Below are 13,129 nucleotides of genomic sequence, written 5' to 3' on the forward strand. Positions count from 1 at the left end.
GTTGTTGTCAGTATGAAATTATCTGCTGGAACATGGTGATAGAAGAGGTGAAGGCATCTTCTCCCACCCATACTTCTGTGTCATCCATGGGACGTTTCTGCTTGCCCTCTAAAGCCAGGTAGTGATCAGTAACTTTTTTTTTAACAGCAAATCGAAAGTGGCTAAAGTTAAGGCCATGTGGATATTGATGGATCATGCCCTAACTGGTCCTTCCATTCAATAAATATAAAAACTGGGGAGTAATATTCCCCCAAGAAGGCTTCAAACAAATCGAGAGACTGGGATCCCAGTCCCTGACTCCTGGGCCTGGCGCATGGATAAATCACCTTTCTACCACACCCCCTTGCCCAGCCTGAGACCCTCCCACAATGGTGATGAGCAGCCGATTTGACTGTACTGTCAACAGAGAAAATACCCCTGATCTAGGTATTAGGGATGGTCCCAGGGAGAAGGACAATGAAGGACAACTGCCTCTGATAAAGACTCCATTCCTTTCATGATCCAGGCCCAATCAGTAGAACAAGCATTTACATGTTACAAATTAACACAACTTCATGAGACTGTTTTAATTCCTAAAGAAATTGGAATTTCAACTGTTTCAGCCCTTCTTAGATAATCATAAAACAAAGTTTAACAGCTAAATGTGTATAGGGCAGTAAAGAAAAACTTACTTAGATAAATTCGAGAATCTCGGTTTCCCATATAATTAATTACTTGAAGGAAACATTGGTTATGCTACTTTTTACATTTTTTTTTTTTTTTAGACGAAGTCTCGCTCTGTCTCCCAGGCTGGAGTGCAGTGGCGCAATCTTGGCTCACTGCAAGCTCTGCCTCCAGGGTTCATGCCATTCTCTTGCCTCGGCCTCCTAAGTAGCTGGGACTACAGGCGTGTGCCACCACGCCCAGCTAATTTTTTGTATTTTTAGTAGAGATGGGTTTCACCATGTTGACCACGATGGGTTCGATCTCTTGACCTCATGATGCACCTGCCTTGCTCAGCCTCCCAAAGTGCTGGGATTACAGGCATGAGCCACCATGCCCGGCCGCTACTTTTTTATAAAAAAAACCTAAAGGTTAATCATCACTTGTTTTTGAGTTTTCCAGCTTTTTGCACATCTAATCATAGATGCATCCAGCTCCAATAATGGTCAACAAGGTTTTTCTCTTTTAAAAAAGTTCATTACCAGCCAGGTACAGAGGCTCATGCCTGTAATCCCAGCACTTTGGGAGGCCAAGGCAAGTAGATCAGTTGAGGTCAGAAGTTCCAGACCAACCTGGCCAACCAACATGGTGAAACCCTGTCTCTCTCTACTAAAAATACAAAATTTAGCCAGGCGTGGTGGTGCACACCTGTAGTCCCAGCTACTGGGGAGCCTGAGGCAGGAGAATCACTTGAACCTAGCAGGCGGAGGTAGCAGTGAGCCGAGATCACACCACTGCACTGCAGCCTGGGTGACAGAGCAAGACTCCGTCTCAAAAAAAAAAAAAAAAAAAAAAAAGTTATTACCCACTGTGTGGAATCAATGAATGTATTCAAGCAAACACTGTTTTCTGATATGCAGACATTGTACAATGACAAGTCCAACTATCAGGTTTATAATGCATGATAACAAAATTAAATAAAACATGTTTTATACTCTTGAAAATCTTACATTAATGTATGACCAAATATCCCCAATTCCATAGCTTTTAGCTAAGGCTTTGGCTTTTAGCTCCAACTGCAACCACATGGCAGACTTCTACTTCAGCCCCCAGCTTCTGCAGTTCTGCCAGCCAGATCATCTGCTTATGTGAAAGACGATCATTGGGGCCTTTAACTTCCACCAGCTGGAAGAGAAATTTTTAAAAGTTATTAGTATCTTATTGAATGAAAAGCCATTCAAATAAGTTGTTGTAGTTGTCACTGACAACTATTTAAATGGCTCTTCTGTATTTGTAAGTATAACACAAATATACGGATGGTCCTTCACTTACAATGGTTCACCTTAGGATTTTTTGACTTGAAAATGGTGCAAAAGTGATGCACATTCAATAGAAACCATACTCTGAGTGTTGATCTTTTCCCAGTATGATACTCCATGCTGGGCAGCAGCAGTGAGCCACAGCTCCCAGTCAGCCACACGATCATGAGGGTAACCAGTACTCTACGGTGTGCAGTGAACTAGATGATTCTGCCCAACTGTAGGCTAATACATTCTGAGCACATTTAAGGTAGGCTAAGCTAAGCTATGAGGTTTGGTGGGATAAATATGTTAAATGCATTTTCAACTTACAATATTTTCAGTTGATGTGTAGGATTTATCAGGGCATAAGTCCATCATAAGTTGAGGAGCGTCTGTATGTAGCTAAGAAATTTATTCAGAAATTTTTCTATTCTGTAGAAACTAGACAGTTCTTCACAGAGGATAAGTAAACTGATTCTTAGTATAGCAAATGAAAAAATTGTTTTAAAGCATGCACTGGATTTTACTTCCCTGCTTAAAACCCTCCGATTACTCTGTTACATTTTCAATTAAATCTAACCTTCTTGCCATGACCAGTCTCTTCCCTACCCCAAGGCCCTCACTTCCACTTGCTACTTGCTGTTTCCACTGCCTGGGACATTTCTCCCTGTTCCTGACATGCCTGACTTCTTACCTTTCAATGCTCAGCTTAAACTCATCTGGAGAGGTCACAGCTCTAAGTATATCCTCCCTATGCACTTCTTTCATGGCATTCATAAGATAAAAATATATACTACATGTCATCATGAAGGCAAGAATTGTGTGTTTTGTTCACTACACATCACTAGACTTGAAGACAGCAATAAAAACTATTCTAGGTAAAGTATAGAAAAAATTGTTTAAATACAGCATTCAGCAGCCTAACGGACATTTAATTAGAGTCCCCAAAGGAACGAGAAAAAAAAATAATTAAAGAAAAAATGGTCAAAAATTTTCCAAATTGGATGAAAACAATAAACCCAAAGATTCAAGAAAATCAATGAATCCCAGGCACACAAATGTAACAGTACCCTAGGAAATATAACTGTATAATCGGGATATAGTCAAAAGCAGCCAGAATTTTTAAAACCAGAGGAAAAAAAAGATTCTTTGATTGGAAACCATGCTAGTTAGAAGACAGTAGACTAATATTTTTAAAGTATTGAAAAATAACTGTCAACATAGAATTTGTTGACCAGAGAAAATATCTTTCAAAAAGAACGGTGAAATAAAGGCTAAGACATAACAAAACCTAAATACAGTCATCCTTCAGTATCCATGGGGGACTGGTTCAAGGACCCCCTCTGTTACCAAAATCCATGGATGCTCGAGTCCCTGATACAAAATGGCATCGCATTTGCATATTCTATGCACATCTTCTCATATACTTTAAATCATCTCTACTTAAAATACCTAACACAATGTAAATGCTATGAAAATAGTTATGCTGTATTTTTATTTGATTTATTGTTGTAGTTACTTTTTATTTTTTATTTTTTCCAAATATTTTCAGTCCATGGTTGCATCTACAGAAGCAGAAACCATGGATACAGAGGGCTAACTACTGTAATTCATTACTAGCAGAACTTCCAGACATGGAAATTTTTTTTTTTTTTTTTTTTTTTTTTGAGACAAGTTCTCACTCTGTTGCCCAGGCTGGTATACAGTGGTACGATCTCAGCACTTGACCTCCCAGGCTCAAGCAGTTCTCTCACCTCAGCCTCCCAAGCAGCTGGGACTACAAGTGCACACCACCACACCCAGCTAATTTGTTTATCGTTTTGTACAGATGAGGTCTCACTGTGTTGCCCAAGCTGGTCTCCAACTCCTGAGCCCAAGCAATCTGCCCACCTCAGCCTCCCAAAGTGCTGGAATTAAAGGCGTGAAAGGAAATTCTTCAAGCAGGAGAATGAGACCACACAGAAATCTGGATCTATACAAAAGAATAGCAAGCACTGGAAATACTATCTACATGAGTAAATATAGACTCTTATTAATCAACTGTAGAAAGCAAAAATAGTATGTTATAGAACGTATAACACATAGAAGTAAAATATATGAAAACACCACAAAGGCTGGAAGGGAAGATACATATTATTGAAAGGTTCTTTTTACAGTAAACATTAAAGTGTGTATCACTTGAAGGTGGATAAGTTTAAGATATGTAATATACTAATGCAACCACTTAAACACAATGAACAGTTACAGCTAACGAGCCAGCAAAGCTATAAAATGCAATCTTTAAAAATAAGGCAGGGCCAGGCACTGTGGCTCATGCCTGCAATCCCAACACTTAAGAGACCACGGCAGGTGAACTGCTTGAGCCTGGGGGTTTGAGATCAGCCTGGGCAACATGGTGGAACCCCATCTCTAAAAAATACAAAAACCACAAAAATTAGCCAGGCATGGTGACATGCACCTGTGGTTCCAGCTACTCAGGAAAAAGATAAGGAACAAAAATGTTCTGAGACAAAGAGGAAATAAATATCAGGATTTAAAGCTAAGGATATCAATCATCAAATTAAATGTAAATGTTCCAAACACCCCATTAAAAGACAGAGGTTAAGTTGGATTCAAAAGTAAGACCCAATTATATGATGCCTACGGGAAATCCACATTAAAAATAAGATAAAATAGGTCAAAAGTAAAAGAATGGAAAAATGTATCATGTTAACATTAAAAAAAAGAAGGCTGAAGTGGCTACATGTTAATAATATTGGACAAAGTTGATTTCAGAGCAAAGATTACCAGGAGTAAAGGGGGGTCACTACATAATGATAAAAGGGTAGACTCATGAAGAGGACATGACAGTCCTAAAAGTTTATGTGTCTTATAACAGACCTTCAAAACACATGAAGCAAATATTGATAGAAACGCAAGAAGAAATATACAAATCTGCTGGGCACGGTATACTCTTAGCACTTTGGGAGGCCAAAGTGGACCCCAGGAGTTTGAGACCAGCCTGGGCAACATGGTGGAACCCCATCTCTACAAAAAGTTAAAAAAATTAGTTGGGCATGATGGTGCATGCCTATAGTTCCGGCTACTCAACAGGCTGAGGCAGAAGAATTGCTTGAGCCTGGGAGATCAAGGCTGCAGTGATCCAGGATCACACTGCCACTACGCTCCAGCCTAGGTGACAGTGAGACTCTGTCTCAAAAAAAAAAAAAAAAAAGAAATACCACAGTTATAATCAGAGATATCAATATTCTCTCAATAATTTATAGAAGAAGTAAATAAATCAGTAAGGACATAGACAACTTAAACAACACTATCAACCAACTTGACCTAATTGACATTTAAAAATACTGCCCACAACAAATGCTGAACACACATTCTTTTCAAGTACAAACAGAATATTCACCAGGGAAAACCATATTCTGGACCATAAAACAAGTCTCAACAAATTTAATGGGATTCAAATCATACAAAGTATGTCCTCTGAATACAATGGAGTTAAATTACAAATCAACAGCAGAAAGATACCTGAAAATCTCGCGAGTGTTTGGAAATGTAAATGACTCACTTCTAAATAAGCCAAGGATCAAAGAAGAGTCAAAAGGGAAATCAGAAAGTATTGTAAACTGAATGAAAATGAAAACAATTACTAAATTTGTGAGGTTCAGATAAAGCAGCACTGAGAACGAAATTTGGAGCACTACCTAACTCTTATTAGAAAAGAAGTTCTCAAAGCAATCACCATAGCTTCCACCTTAAGAAACTAGGAAATAAAAAAACAAATGAAACCAAAAGCTGATTCTTTGAGAAAATCAGTAAATTGATAAACCTCCTGCCAGACTCATCAGGGAAAAAAGAGAAAAGACACAGATTACCAGTATCAAGAATATGAGCATGACAGAGATAAAGATTCTACAGATATTAAAATACAGTAAGAAACAAATACACGGCCGCGTACAGTGGCTCACACCTGTAATCCCAGCACTTTGGGAGGCCAAGGTGGGCAGATCACCTGAAGCCAGGAGTTCATGACCAGCCTGGCCAACATGGCAAAACCTCATCTCTACTGAAAAAAAAAAAAAAAAAAAAAAAAAAAAATTATCCAGGCATGGTGGTGCACAGTTGTAATCCCAGCTACTAAGGAGGCTGAGGCACGAGAATCACTTGAACCCAGGAGGTGGAAGTTGCAGTGAGCTAACTCGCGCTACTGCACTCCAGTCTGGGCGACAGAGTGAGACTCCATCTCAAAAAAAAAAAAAGAAAGAAATATAAACAACTTTAAGACAATACTTAAATGAAATGGACAAATTCCTTGAAAGACACAAACTACCAAAGCGCAATCAAGAAGAAACAGATAATATGAATGGCCTTATGTTGTTTAAAAATAAATTTAATTTATAGCTTTAAATTTTCCTCCCCCCAAAATCTCCAGGCCCATACTGCTTCACTGGGGAGTTCTATCAAATGTTTAGGGAATAATACTAATTCTACACCAACTATTCCATCCCACTCTGATGCCAGTATGACTCTGAAACCAAAACCCAACAAAGAGATAATAAGAAAAGAAAATTACAGCTCAGTATCCTTCATGAACATATATGCAAAAATTCTTAATATTTTACAAAATCAACTCCCAACATTATATACAAAGGATAATACATCATGACCAAGTGAGGTGTATCGGAGAAATGCAAGGTAGGTTTAAGATTCAAAAACCAGTGTAAATCACATGATTAATAAGCGTACTCAAGAGAAAAATCGCATAATAATGTCAATAGATTTTTTTAAGAAGTATTTGACAGAATCCCACATCAATGCCTGATAAAAACTCTCAGAAAACTTGGATGTAAAGGGAAGTTCCTTAATATAATAAAAGATATCTGCGAAACATCTGCATCTAACACGATACTCAATAATGGAAGACTTAAGTACTTTCCCCCAAGATTGGGAACAAGGCATGGACGTCCAGTCTTACCATTTACAGCCTATGCTTTCCTGGAGGTTCTAGCCAGTGCAGCAATCAGGCCAGAAAAAGAAAAGAAAGGAACTAAGACTGGAAAGGAAGAAGTAAAATTATCTTTATTATCAGACAGTCTGATTGTCAATGTAGAAAATCCAAGGAAATACACAAAAAGAGCTCCAAGAACTAATAAGTATGCATACCAAGTTTGCAGAATATAAGATCGATATACATAATCAACTGTATTTCTACACAGAGCAGCAAACAACTGGAAATTGAAACTTTTAAAAATGATACTGTTTAAATAGCATTAAAAATATGAAGTACTTAGGGATCAATCTGACAAAAGATATGCAAGACCTCTACACTGAAAACCAAAAACACTGCAAAAAGAATAAGGAAAATCTAGGTAAATGGGGATATATACCATGTTTGCTGATCAAAATGATGCTGTTAAGATACCAGTTCCTCTCAGATTGGTCTACAGATTCAAAGGAATTCCAATTAAAATCTCAGCTGGCTTTTTTTTTTTTTTTGAGATGGAGCCTCGCTCTATCGCCCAGGCTGGAGTGCAGTGGCGCAATCTCGGCTCACTGCAACCTCCGCCTCCTGAGTTCAAGCGATTCTCCTGCCTCAGCCTCCCGAGTAGCTGGGACTACAGGCACGTGCCACCACACCCGGCTAATTTTTTGTATTTTTTAGTAGAGACGGGGTTTCACCGTGTTAGCCAGGATGGTCTCAATCTCCTGACCTCATGATCCGCCTGCCTCCGTGTCCCGAAGTGCTGGGATTACAGGCGTAAGCCACTGCACCCGGCCTCAGCTGGCTTTTTTTTTTTTCTTGGAAACTTAAAATTTGATGTTATAATTCAAATAAAAATGCAAAAGAGCCAAAACAACTTTAAAAAACAAGTCATTAGAGGACTTACACTACCTGACTCTGAGATTTATCTAAAGCTACAATAATCAAGAAATACAGACAAACAGATCAATGGAACCAAAGAGTGTCCAGAAACAGACCCACATATATATGGGTTACTGATTTTTGACAAAGATACGGAGGGAATTCAGTGGAATTCGTGGTCTTTTTGACACATGGAGCTGGAACAAGTGGATATCCACACACCACAAATGAATTCCAGTCCATGCCCCACACTGTATACAAATGGCGTCTCAAATGATCATAAAACTAAATGTAAAACCTAAAACTTTAACACTTCTAGAAGAAAACAAAGGAGAAATCTTTATGACCTTGGATTAGGCAAGTATTTCTGACATGTGACACCAAAAGCATGATCCACTAGAGAACAAATAAGTTGGATTTTGTCAAACTTTGAAACCTCTGCTCTTCAAAAGACACTATTAAGAAAATGAAAAGACAAGCCATAGACTGGGATGAAATGTCACTGATAAAGGACTTGTATCCAGGATATATAATTTTTTAATCTCAAAACTCAATAATGAGAAAACAAATCACCAGTGATGGGGAGCAGGGCTGGGCTAGTGGACAGCATTCAAGGAAGTGTTCACTCTCTGAGCTTTTTAAAAAAATTTTTGTGGGTACATAGTAGGTGTATATATTTATGAGGTACATGAGATGTTTTGATACAGGCAGGCAATGTGAACTAAGCACATCAAGGGGAATGGGGTATCTGTCCCCTCAAGCATTTATCCTTTGAGTTACAAACCATTATACTCTGAAGTCATTTTAAAATGTACAATTATCGGTAAGCTTCTAAAATAGCTCCTGGTGTCCACACCCTGTGTAACCCCCTCCCTTTGAGTGTCAGCTGGACTAGAGACTCGTTCTTAACCACAGAATACAGCAGGAGTGATGGAACATCACTTCCACATCAAGTCATAAGAGATGGAGCTCTGTCTTGCTCACACCCTGGGGCTCCTCTCACCTGCCTGCTCTGATGAAGCCAGTCGCAGGAGAGAGGCCCACAGGAACCCAGGCCCTCGGCCCAAAAGCTCTCAAGGAATTCAATCTTGCCAACAGCCACTCAAGAAATGCCTATTTGTGGCCTCTGATTCTGTTGCTAATAAGGTTACCAACAGGACTTTCCATTCTGGCTCAACTGACCTTAAAGCGATGGCTCTGGGAGTTCCACACCACCAGGTCGGGGAGGCCCCCTCGACAGTGTCGAAAGTCAGCAGCCAGGCGCCTGCACACACCACTGAGCACAGGGCCCCCCAGGCAGGAGACAAGATCCTGAACACAAAACGCGGGACAGTTAGCCACTTCCCTCGTGACAGAGAACGGAAATAGGCTCCAGGGATCACGACACAGAGAAAAGCTCAGTGTGTATGTAATTCAGTGCACGTGGATCCCAGGCCCACCGTGCGCTGTTCTGCTGCTTTTACTGGAGCTGCAGAGCCATGGCTGGAATCCCACTGGCAAGCGGTGGGAGACTGGTCCTCCTTTGGTCAGCTTCCAGGCTTCTGCCAGTGTGGCCATGCTGGGGAGCGCTGAGGAAGAGGGATGTGGAGGATGCACTCAGGAACGCGACAGCATGGCCTCACAGAGGGCAGCAGTTGAAGGAACACAGAAGGTATCCTCCCTGCCTCAGCCACAGGGCAAGCAAAAGAAAGCTGTCAACTCAGGGGTGGCAAAGGCACAGCTGGGGCTTTTCTAACACCCTAGTATGTTTCCATCACTAACAGTGGCATTGGGGCCGGGGGATAGGGTATTCTCATATATATATATATATATATATATGCACACACACATATTTATATATATACACGTGTGTGTGTATTTTGATAAAGTTGCTGAAAAGACAGCACTGGGGTGGCGTTACTTTCTGAGCAAATCCTGCCATGCAGGTGAACCATTACCTGAGCTTGCTGAAGAGATGTGAAGCGATCCCAGCTGACAAGGGAAGCCACTCTGCCTTCCTGCTCCTGCCACGTGGCTGCCACCCAGGCCCGCAGGCTGTCTGCGGGGGCATCATGAATCAGCTGCAGCCTGGCCTCGAGGGCCGGGCGTCTGCTTGTGAAGAAGCTGTCTGTGCACAAGTCCAGGGGGAATGCCTGTGTCACAGGGAAAGCAAGCTGTCATACTGTGCCTGCAGAGAGCTGTGTTCACCAGAGGACTAGTCAGTACATACAAAACTTGGAAACCAGCCAACCGATACATTCTTTCTCTCAAAAGATAAAGTTAATTGATATAAAAGCAATTTATTAAACTTGTTTTTTAGAGTAATAATTTGCAAAAACAGCTTTTCGCTTAGCTGGGTGGACCTCTGAACAGGCAGATGTGCCCATGTCTGTGAGCTCCTTGGCACAGTGCCTGTGACACAGCAGGTGCTCAGGAGGGCTGATGCTGATGGTACTATATATGAAAGGTCTAAATGTAAGGTGGAGGCTACATTAAAGTTTAAAACTTCACATACTTACATCTTAAATTCTATTAATCAGATTTTTAAAATAAGTTATCACCCTTGACCTGTGGATGACCCAAAGGACCGTAACAGAGGTGGTTTCTGCTGGCTGTGGACACACAGTGCCCAGGTGGGCGTGAGCCACGGATGTGTGCAGAAGGACCTACTCGTGGGGCAGGGGCACTGGAGTACCTGACAGGCATTTCTGAAGACATCCGGAATCCCATCCATGAAGATGATGTCCCACAGGAGGAGGCCATACAGGGTGCTGAAGGTGGACCCTTCGCCATGAATCCCTAAGACAAGGTCACACACACACACACACACACACACACACACAAAATCTGTTTTATCTGTTTCTTCCAAAACACCACCATAACCTACTGCACACTCAATTTCAAGAAAATAATAGAAATATTTTAGATTCAGAAGCAAATGCTGTTTTCGTGCCATTCCCAGTTTATTTTATACAGTATGTTGTTTATATACAGAGCCTTAAGGGCAAAAATCTTAGTAATCATAGAAAAATTCAAATGAACATTTCAAAGCCACAAAGCAGTGTTCTCCAACTTTAGTGAATAACCTAAGAAACATGTTTAAAAGAAAAATAGGCAGATACCCTCCTCATGCTCCCAAGGCTGGGACTTAGCAGGGCTGGGCTGGCACAGAATCCCCATGCAGGCCCTGATGCAGGAGGTCTTGGGCCACCCCTGAAGAAATGCTTCCCTAAGGGGACCTCCTGGAGTCCGGCAGCAGCCACCTCCGTTCTTGGCCTCAGCAGGTGCTGCTCTGATGCACCTCATCCCCCTGGGTACTACACTGCCCTAGCCCAGTGCTTCCAATAGTCAAGGCTTTTACAGAGACCTCTGGCCTTAAAGACCACCCACTTCAGTGCCCCTCCTCGCGTCACACAAATGTTTCACTGATTGGGAGATGACCTGAGAGACAGAAGTCAGGTGCTGAGGTCACAGAGTCAGAGGCAGGGTCTGGTGTGGGATGAGGGGGTCAGCCTTGGCACAACACACAGACCTGTGTCCCCGAGCAAGCCCCAGATCATCCAGCTGCCCTCCAAGTCCGTACTTCTCTGCACATCAGCACACCCAACAGGGGAGGAGGCCGCATGGATGCCTCTCCCCACAAGACCACTGGCCAGAGGAGGTGCTGACCACCAGACCCCCATCCTGACATGCCAGTACTGGCAGCAAAGCTCCTCTGGCTGGTCCCACCTGACATGTACAGGCCCCAACCCATCTGCACAGGACCACAGTGAGTGGGGTCAGGGGTGCTGTGAGAGCAGAGAGCAGGCAGCCACAGCCCGTCATGCCTGCCTGGGTCACCTCTGTCCTGCACTTCTGAGGCTGTGCTGCTCTCTGTCCTGTCTTCCTGTCAGTTCTAGTCCCTCATCCCTGCAGCCCATCTCAGGGATTCAAAAGGACAGCAGTTCACTCAGGACTCCTGGCTGTTGCCAAGTCTTCCCGGAGGACTTTTCTTCCTAAAACACTTCATGCTCTTTCCAAGCCAGGAGTGGAGCTAGGACCTGATTTCCAGTCAGCCTTCCGTCCTGGTGAATACACTGATGATCAGGCAGGAATATAAAGGCCAGATCATTTCTGAACTCCTTTTTTTGTTTGCTTTGTTTTGAGACAGGGTCTCACTCTGTCACCCAGACTGGAGTGCAGTGGCACAGTCTTGGCTCACTGCAGCCTTGACCTCCTGGGGTCAAGAGATCCTCCCACCTCCGTCTTCAGAGTTCAAGTGATCCTCCTGCCTCAGCCTCCCCAAGTGCTGGGATTACAAGTGTAAGCTACCGTGCCTGGTTTGTTCCTTAACTCCTAAGTGGTCCATGCTGTGCATTTGTGTTATAAGTGAAATCATTTTTGGTGCAGTCCTTCTGAGTAATTCAGAAATCACCTCCCAGAAGAGGTTGAGATTGCTCTGACACAAAATTCCCTGTGGCATAAAGCCTGGCAGCCAGAGTTCAGCCCAGTTTCACGGCATCGATTTTAATCAGGGAAAAATAGTTTCTACTCTGGGAAAGGAATCATGTGTTTTTCAGGCTCATGGCTCAACTGAAAGCATTTCAGCGCTCCCACGTCCCAGCCTGCTTCCTCCTCCAGCGAGTGTCCAGTTTCCACGTCTCTTGGGGCCTTGAATGTGCATTCTATTCTTCTATTTCTAACCATTTCAGGCCTAGTGTCTCTCTCTGTCTTCACTGGCATTTGTACGTCTTCCCCAATAGCATCACCCTTCCCTGTAAGTAATAAAGATATTATGTAGATGAGTCTCAACACTCATCAGAAAGAACCTGGACTTTGTAAGCTCCTATCTTGTAGTTGTCTTTCTATAGTACTTGCTAATCTTCCGAACACTCAGGGAATACTGAAATCATGTCCTGATTTTCACACATTTGAAAATATCAGTGTTTTTAACACTGGTAACCCTACAGCCCGGGCACAGGAAGAGTCCTGCCAGACGCGAGGGCGGAAGGCTCAGTGGCTGTTCCCAAAAGCGACTAGCATGGGCCACAGGGCCCCTGAGAGGATATCCGGGGCCAGCTTCTAAAATCCCAGGGAAGGGGCAGGAGAGAACAGAAGGAAAACTGAATGGAACTGGGTGGGCCGTGGGGTTGAACACACTGTCCCCCTAACTTCTGTACAAAAGCTTGTGCAGTATCTTCCATAACAAGAAGTTTTTATAAAAAAAAAAAAGATCAGAGCCAGGCCCTGTGGAACAACTACCCCTGACCTACTCCTTATCACTGATAAGGGGAAGAACGAGAAGACATCCACCAGCCCACAGCATCTTCCACTGTGAGCAGAGGACAGAGAGAGGACAGCAGCCCAC

General features: G+C 42.6%; 2 protein-coding genes across 12 annotated transcripts in view; one reads left to right on the top strand and one right to left on the bottom strand.

Annotated features, from left to right (window-relative positions):
* MTMR10 (myotubularin related protein 10) overlaps positions 1 to 13,129 on the top strand; it is a 74,944-nt gene that overhangs the window by 53,929 nt on the left and 7,886 nt on the right. For 2 of the 5 annotated variants that reach the window (XM_055278549.2, XM_055278551.2), the window contains 2 exons: positions 12 to 118; positions 11,933 to 12,044. The exons of 2 other annotated variants lie outside the window; for them this stretch is intronic. In XM_055278549.2, coding sequence (XP_055134524.1) covers positions 12 to 118; positions 11,933 to 12,044 — 219 coding nt within the window. Of the gene's footprint in view, positions 1 to 11; positions 731 to 11,932; positions 12,045 to 13,129 lie in introns of those variants that run through there. One more of the 5 variants, XM_055278550.2, reaches the window with a different exon arrangement.
* Positions 1 to 13,129, bottom strand: part of FAN1 (FANCD2 and FANCI associated nuclease 1) — a 40,314-nt gene that overhangs the window by 4,154 nt on the left and 23,031 nt on the right. For 4 of the 7 annotated variants that reach the window (XM_063640254.1, XM_063640255.1, XM_055278545.2 and 1 more), the window contains exons 11-14: positions 10,478 to 10,581; positions 9,741 to 9,935; positions 8,986 to 9,114; positions 1,653 to 1,827 (exon numbers count right to left, since the gene is read on the bottom strand). In XM_063640254.1, the coding sequence (XP_063496324.1) occupies positions 1,690 to 1,827; positions 8,986 to 9,114; positions 9,741 to 9,935; positions 10,478 to 10,581 (566 nt within the window). In that variant the 3' untranslated portion in view covers positions 1,653 to 1,689. Of the gene's footprint in view, positions 1 to 1,652; positions 1,828 to 8,985; positions 9,115 to 9,740; positions 9,936 to 10,477; positions 10,582 to 10,726; positions 12,537 to 13,129 lie in introns of those variants that run through there. The other 3 variants (XM_055278547.2, XM_063640257.1, XM_063640256.1) reach the window with 1 other exon arrangement.

The sequence above is a fragment of the Symphalangus syndactylus genome, chromosome 5, assembly GCF_028878055.3.
Source record: "Symphalangus syndactylus isolate Jambi chromosome 5, NHGRI_mSymSyn1-v2.1_pri, whole genome shotgun sequence".
Lineage (NCBI taxonomy): Eukaryota > Metazoa > Chordata > Mammalia > Primates > Hylobatidae > Symphalangus > Symphalangus syndactylus.